General features: G+C 38.3%; 1 protein-coding gene across 1 annotated transcript in view; it reads left to right on the plus strand.

Moving 5' to 3' along the window:
- The first annotated feature begins 503 nt into the window (after positions 1-503).
- Positions 504-8,654, plus strand: part of LOC122808103 (apolipoprotein A-IV-like) — a 14,933-nt gene continuing 6,782 nt past the window's right edge. Inside the window, exons 1-3 of the mRNA XM_044079076.1 lie at positions 504-598; positions 989-1,071; positions 6,779-6,905. Coding sequence (XP_043935011.1) covers positions 1,017-1,071; positions 6,779-6,905 — 182 coding nt within the window. The 5' untranslated portion in view covers positions 504-598; positions 989-1,016. The remainder of the gene's footprint in view (positions 599-988; positions 1,072-6,778; positions 6,906-8,654) is intronic.

The following is an 8,654-nucleotide window of genomic DNA, read 5'->3' on the forward strand; positions in this document are numbered from 1 at the left end:
ATTTGTTGACCAGGGTACAGCACTGATTCAAGTGGGCCATTTTTGGGCTCAGCCCACAGATTACATCTTGATAAGAAAAATAAGAACCTGGTTACACAGTCATTTACATTAAGAAAACAGTAATACAGATCATAGTTGGTACTTCTGCTTTTATAGTTCCACAATATGTGTACATCTGCCCTTTTAATCTACTGTTTTTGAATTTAATTCAGAGTCTGTACACAAAAGGACACAGATATAAAAAAAAATCTAGACTATTCCTAATTTACATGGTGGTAGTATTTTGCTGAGAATGCGTTTGGATTTTGGAATGCACACAAGTATTTCAACATCTCATGATGTCATTTATAGCTATTTTATCAGCTGTTGCTCATGGTATTACTAACATCTTTGATAGAAGACAAGAAGCAGACTGTGCTGGCAGTTCCACGTTATACTTTCCATCAGGTAAAGTTCAGGTACAAGACCTCTGTGAACACATCAGCTGGTCATCTGGAGACAGAGTCCTAATTCTCCAGTAGATAAATAGCAGAGACAAGCCCAGCCTGTCATTACTTCTCAGAGCAACAACGAGAAGAAAACAGAAATCTTCTGAAAGGTAAGTCTGCTTAGACAGAGTGGTGCTTTATTTGCTTAACATTCTTTATATATGATGTGTAAGTGTCATAAACTCTTTATTGTGTACATTCACAAAAATGTATTGGGGCCTTCGAGTTTTCTTCGAGTGTCTTCTTATAGATAATGCTTTAAAATAACGTCCTATACCTGTTCAGGTGTATGTCAAATACTGCATATTATGTGATAATAAAGAGAGGAAAGGTTACCTCTGGTGATTTGACAAAACTTTCTCCAGTTACAGTAAATATCACTCCAAGTTACCCTGGGAAAAACAAAGGAACTATCAATTCTAAATGTAAACAGAATATACAGAAATAAATTCTGTTTAGGCCATGGTTTATTAATGTATGATTGTTATTAATTTCCTCAGGATCTGCACCTATTGCTGACCAGCTTGAATGAAAATGTATCTGAAGACCATCACAGTTACTCTGGCAATCATTGCCATCACAGGTAAGCTATCTTTTCTCCTGGTTTAACATAATAAACAAAATTCAAAGTGTAAGACAGATTCTTCCCAGTGATGGATGTGGCCTACTGTTTCCTTGTAAGCAGGCTGTCATATTACCAGCCCATCATCCTAATGAGATGGTCAATGAGTATTATGCTGGGGATGCAGGTTTAGGACTAGGCCAGATTTGTTGTCTGTCAGCTGGGGAGGTGGGTTTTGTGATGATAATTCAATGTGGGTATATACAGGAATCATACAAAGTTCAAGGATGTTATGTCTTGTGACCATTATGCCTTCCCATCCTAGACTGTACTGCCCTTCTTGAGAAGGGTATGGCAGTCATGTCCAGGGTGAATTTATGAATGCTTATCTAATTATTCAGGTCCTGTTTGAAAGAATACAATGTATCACAATGCTTTATCTGTTAGAAAGTCTATTGCAGAAGTGGAGGAGATTCTGAGTATTGAAGCATTTGTGGAACTATTTGATTTATGAAGGTACAAGAGTTCTTGGACTACTGATTCCTTATTGCTCAGGAGACAGGGCACATGTCTACTCTGAGGAAACAGTAGCAACACAGAAAAGAGCAACAGTTTTCTATTCTTTTCTGAGCTTAGTGATTTTTAACCCTATGATCCTCTTTGTAAGGAATATCTAGGGTGTTTCAAACAGTTTGGTGAAGCACATCCCAAAGAAGGCATTGCATTCTATAACTAGTCTGATTAATGCCGAAAACAAGGGGACAATAATCTGGTTTGTTCTGGATGATTTTCCCTTGGCAATCAGAAGCACCCAGGAGAAGGATTTCCTGACAACTGTTGCTACATTGTAGTCAAAGGAGGGGGAATTATCAATCTAAGTTTCCAGGTCTGTAACTACATTTTCATTTTGAAGCAGGGTATTTTCAATGCTGTTTATGCTGTTTGTCTGCAAAATGTGACACTATTGCATTTTTAGCATTTAGTTTATTCTCATTTTCAGTACACCAGTCATATATAAGTGTAAGTTCCTGCTGGAGGGTTTCTGTGTCAGAGTGAGGATTTAACAATGAGTTCCAGTCTGCAGTCATCCACAAACTTGGTTTGCCATAAGTCTTGGTTTTTAGATTGTGGGTCAGAGAAGTAAATGCTGAACAAAAGCAGTCCCAACACCAGGCCTTGTGGGGCAACACTAATCACCTTCATGTCCTCTGATGCTCCTTCTACTGCGAAGCGTTTGAAATATTCCTTGGTACATAAAATTCACTACATGCCCAGGGTGTCATCCATATTCATTTTCTAATTCCAACTTCTAAAAGTAGATTTTTTTTTTCCCATCCCCAACTACATAGGCATACCCATACTTGCATGGCTTCAGTCAGGTTTTATTGCAAGTTTACTCTACAAGGAAGAGGAAATTATAGTATATGATCCATGCATTATAAGTTGAAAAGGGGTAAATCAACTATCAAAATAAGGACAAACAGAAGTTAGATCAAACATCTGGATGTGGACTGTACAACATAATCATATAAAAGAAAACTCTACCACCTTGACTTAAGTTAGGTTACAGTATTCACTAGTAATCGGAAACTCTCAAGGAGTCTGAGACTAGACTGTAAATGGCTACATTGAAGCTGCTGTACCTACCAGAAGTAAGCCCAACTCTTAACAGCAAAAACAAACCCCACTGGTGGAATCTTACCGTACCAGGGTATAAAACAAAATTAAAAAAAAATCATGACCAAAATCAGGAAGAGCAACTCTCATAGAGACGAGAGCTCTCTGATTCAACTAAGCAAAAAACTAAGAGGCTAATAAATTCCAGCAAGGCCAATAATTAGGTCAGAACATTCCCACAGGCTAAGGGCAATCACAACACCTTCTTCAGCTATGAATGGAACCTTAAAGGTAACACTCAGCAGTGTGCAGAACTGGTGGTAAATGGCACAACCCTCACTGACCAGGGTGACATAAGGAATTTACTATCTGAAATATTTAGCTATAACTTCACCCCTCACTACCCCCATAAAATCCCTTCTAGCATACTCCCTCCAACTATCAACAGGGAGCAGGTCCTGCTGGTGATCACTAACCCCAAAACACTGCTTCAGTGGGGCCTGACAAGAACCCTGGTTGCCTCCTAAACAGCCTAAAACAAGACCTAGTGAGACCACTTGAGGCACTCTTCAACTACAGCCTCACAACAGGTTACATGCCAGGTGAATGGAAGTCTGCAACAATCACCCCTCTTCATGGGGGTGGACCATCAACTGTCCTTGAGAACTAGAGACCCATCAGTCTGACAAGTTTGATATGCAAAACCAAGAAATGAATTATCATGAAAATGAACAATGAGGACATTGGCAAACTACAGACACTGGACCCATCCCAGTTTGATTTTGTTAAGGGAAGGTCTTGCATACTCAACCTGGTGGACTTCTTCGAGGGGGTCACCAAGGCTATGGATGAGGGAAAATGGTGCATACTGCCTACTTTGACCTGGCCAAGGTATTTGATACAATACTCCACTCGAGAATTGTTGACAAACTCTCAGAACTAGGCATAACTTCCTATATACCTTACTGGATTGCTCATTGGCTCACTCATAGGACCCAAGAAGTCAGGATCAGTGAGACCACCTGGTAGTGACTCTGTGTTAGGCCTGCTCCTGTTTGGGATCTACTTCTCAGTAGTAAAGACTAATATCAAAGGCCTTTAGCTGACCACATTCGCAGATGACTGTAAACTGGGAGCTATAATAGATTTCCCCCATGACAGCAACATCCTACGATAGGGTCTAACACAAACAAATGACTGGTGCCAATGCCAAGGATTAAAACTCAACATGAAGAACTGCATTATAGTGCTCTTTGAGAAATCATCCACCCAAGCTGATTACTCCATTTATTAAACACTCCTAAGCGTTGACCCAATAGTTAGGGATCTGGAACATATGTAGACAGTAATCTGGCCTTTGGCCAACATGTAGCCAAGATAGTAAGAAAATCATTCTATGTTGTCTATTTCATAAGCAAGGGTATGGCTTCCAGGTCTGAGGAAGTTACAGTACTATTCTACTCAGCCTTTATCAGACCCATCAAGTACAATGCCCCCTTTGGCATGTACCTAATCAGGCACTTGCAACAGCTGGAACACCCTCAACGGTTCCTAAGGAGAATCTAAGGTATGAATACCCTGTTATACACAGATCGTCTTAAAGCCCTATCTCTGTACTCAGTTTCTTACAGGTTACTAAGAGGCAATCTATGCCTAGCATATAAGGCATCCTCAGATCCAGCTCTGATGGATCTCTTTCACATCTGCAAAACAAACAGCACTACTAACACTAGATCCAAGGACCTGAACTTTCCTTGTGATATAACTAGAACATGGTGGAGAGACTATGTGTCTCAAAGTATCCTCACTCTATGAAATAAGCTCCCCATCAGTGTGAAGCAGAGTTCATCCCTGACCCTATTCAAAATCTTGATCATTGGATGGGAAATTACAAATTCATCCTTGGTCTGCTACCCATGTCTCTGATGAGCAGAGGTCAACAGTAAGTAAGTTAACCCCAACTAACTTATTCCCCAACATAACCCTTAGATAATTCTTTAATAACTTACCACACCATACAGGTGTCCAAGGAACTCAGGGACAAAATTGGTTTGGGTTGCATGGCTAAGTTTGTAAAGACCCTGGTGGTCGTTAGCCTAGGATAAACCTATGAACCTATAAGACACTTCACATATGTTTGGATCATCTGGGTTCAGTTGCTGCATACTGGGACTAAAGTTAGTGCAACTTCATTTATTAACTGTCTAGTGTGTGTGTTTGCAAAAAGACATATAGAAAGAGATGTGCATAGATACAGATATATACAATGCATTATATATGTATATATATATATATATATATATATATATATATATATATATATATATGGATCTAGGACTTATGCACAAATGTGCAAAGTTCTGAATCCATAATCACCGAACATATATTAACGAAAGCACTTTCACCAAAAAAGCACTTTCGTTAACATATGTTTGAAAAAAAATAAAAAATCTACGTTGAAGCCTCCCTGCACCCCCACACCCCCCAATTTTAGTATTCTCACTCCAAGACTGCACTACAGTGAGGAAAAGGGAATGTTCCCTTATCCACACCATAATGCGGTCTCTCAAACAGGCATACTTACGCAAAAGTGCTTCTTCGGTGAAAAGCACTTTCGCGCAAGTATGCCAAACCGAAATTAATTTCTGTAATTTTGTCTTCGGGGATCTGTATGGATCCCACATTATATATATATATATATATATATATATATATATATATATAGAGAGAGAGAGAGAGAGAGAGAGAACTGTACATAATATGTTGCAATCTGGTGTGTATCACACTGTAGCTTAACAAATGAATTTCATGATGAGGGGTGAAACTGAGTTTCCCTAATCTTCACTAATCCTACAAACAGTATATGAGATTTCATGCATCACTCTTGCAACACCTCTAGGTATACCTGTTGGGAGTTACTGTTTCCTACTCACTTTAGTGGAATAGGGTAATTGCATATGGTGTCTACTGAATACATCTTTTCACTATTTCTGTATGTATTTATCAATAGGTTACATTGTAAGGGCTTTTTTTACTTTAGATCCGGGATCAATTTTAATTGTTTAATAGTGTCAGGTAAATTTTGTACAATTTTTGCACTGTACTGAGGGATGTACTAACATATTAGTTTAATAGTTTGGTTATGTTTTAGTAAGTTTTATCTTAATTTAGATTTTTAGACTCATATCAAGTATGTCAGTAACACATTTTTTATTTTTATTTTTGCTAGTTCTGGGTTGTCTTTACTTCATTTTTCTAGTGACTGATTTAGAAGTTCGATTGTGTGTGTGTGTGTGTGTGTGTGTGTGTGTGTGTGTGTGTGTGTGTGTGTGTGTGTGTGTGTGTGTGTGTGTGCGCGCGTGCGCACGTGCGTGCAGTATGTGGAGTTCATTTTTTTAACATGCATGGAACAGCTTTTCTATTAATAATGCAGAAAGAAAGGTCATGAATGCTTGGTATACCATACCTCTCAACCTTTTATAGAAAGAAATATGGACAAAGCTTAAAAGAATGGTGGGACAAAGGCCCAAAAATAGGGACATATTTTAAATAATACTCCTATAAACTTAGAAAGTAGTTAGAATAACAGGATTTGTATTAGCATGCATTTTTGCGAAGGATATAAAGTCTGAAACTCAAATGTATGTTATTATTTAGTGACTTCAATCGTCTGTGATTTACCAGAAAACCACAAATTTTATGAGGAACTGACCAAAAATAGGAGGAAAAAATATGGACATTCTGCAAAAATAGGAGGAAAAAATATGGACATTCTGCAAAAATCTGGACATTTGAATGGTATAATACACATATTACACACACACACACACACACACACACACACACACACACACACACACACACACGTGCACATACACACACACACACACGTGCACATACACACACACACACACACACACACACACACACACACACACACACACACACACACACACACACACACACTTCTTGCAACCAGGTAATGTCATGTATGCCAGTGCATTGTGTACTGGATATTTATTGCAATAGTGGTGACATAGCACATATCTCAGCAGTGATATGAAATCTGTTATTAAATCATTGTATCCCCATGGTCTCTGTCTCTGCACAGGTTCCCAGGCTGAACTTAATGCTCAACAGCTGGCTGACAACCTCTGGAATTACTTCACACAAAGTGTCACTAATGCCAAGAGTACCATTGACCAAATCCAGGGAAATGAACTCAGCCAGCAGATCAAGTAAGTATTTTCTTGATAAATCGTATCTCTAGCCTGAATTTTCAGAATTCTAGTTGTTTCTGTTTAGTGCAAACTGATCACTCAGGCCCTATACAGTTGAACTTGCACCTTTGTTTATCATTATTGCTCATATACAAGCATAAAAAGCACAAGTAGACCAGTATGCATTTGCAACTAAAGTTTACCGTTATTGCCCTTATGGTGTTTCTTACACTGTGTATGTCCTTCAGGAGTTTATCAACTTATGCCTGACTTATGAACCAGCCATTGGAGAAAAGAGAAAATTCTGCTAAGTCTTCTTTACAATTACAGATAATAGCTGCTCAGTTGTCCAGATGTGGCTCCTTTTCCTTCACTCATAAGATCCCCTGAATTCTTCAGTATATTTACAATCTACCTCTCAAGTTTTTCCAAAGCCGATCCTAGCTTTCCAAAAAGTAGCATTTCCATAACTCTTGACTTGAATATTAATCCTCAAGTTGTCATATATACCCTTCTTAGCTTTATCCCTCATTGCGCATTCCTTTCTTCCCTCCTGGACCCTCACCATGTGATATGATCATATCATATATCATTTTCAGAATTTTGGTCATGTCTTTTTCATTTTCAGAATTTTGGTCATGTCTTTTTACTGCAGACTTACCACTCAGATGCTAAATAGATGAAGTTTCCAGTCCTTCTTTCCTCAGAAGGATACATCCCCTATGACCCCAGTTTTTCCTTCTACAATAAACTCTGCATGCTGCCTATCAATGTCTCTGTTACCCTCCTCTTTATATTTTAAACAAGCCCCATGTCTTTATTACTAAAATGGCCTCCAGGACTACACATAGTACTCCTGATGTGCTTGATATGCTCGAATAATAATACTTGGATCCCTACAGGCTACTCCTCTTGTCATCATACATCTCAACCTCTTACAGCAAGAAATCTGGACAAAGCCTAAAATAATGGGGGGAAACAGGCCCAAAAATAGGAACAGGTTTTAAATATTGCTCTTATAAACTTAGAAAATTGCTAGGATAACATGATTTGTGTTAGCATGCATATTGTAAAGGTTATGAATTCAGAACTCAAATATAAGTCATGATTTAGTGGCTTCAATCTTCAGTGATTTGCCAGAAAAACATAAATTTTATGAGGAACATACTAAAAATATGAGGCACAAATCTGAACATTATGCAAAAATCTGGACAGTTGTCATGTAGACCATAATCCTGTCAGATGCACCTACATTTCTTTTACACTACCTTGTGTAACCAAAATTAGGGTGATAATCTGACCCCCACCAACTCTTACATAGAATTTGAATCACTTCCATCAGACTGCACAATTCTTACTTTTTGTCATTAAATATCAAATTACAACTGGCAGTAGTTACTTGTGTAGGATTACCTTGTAATTTTGGAGACTAATCCCTCTAACTCCAATTATTCATCCTGTTTCTAATTATATCTCTAATTTTGCCTTTTTCAGTAAGTATATTTATCCTGTAGTCCATCCTGTATGGTACATACATGTTAAAGTGTGCATGTCCATATAGTGAGCTTGTGGAATTCTGCTTGTTGATAGAGTCTCACTGTTCTAAGCATTATCTTATGTGCCCAGTCTGCTTGTTCAAAGCAATATCTTATGTGCCCAGTCTTCCAGCCAGTTTTTTTGTCCATCACACTATCTAGTGGCCATCACCTAATTTCCCTATAACCCTTCATTGTTACCTTGTGGAAATGGCTTTGGTAAAGTCCTGTG

This window comes from Protopterus annectens, chromosome 8.part0, assembly GCF_019279795.1.
Source record: "Protopterus annectens isolate FY-2018-M chromosome 8.part0, PAN1.0, whole genome shotgun sequence".
Lineage (NCBI taxonomy): Eukaryota > Metazoa > Chordata > Ceratodontiformes > Protopteridae > Protopterus > Protopterus annectens.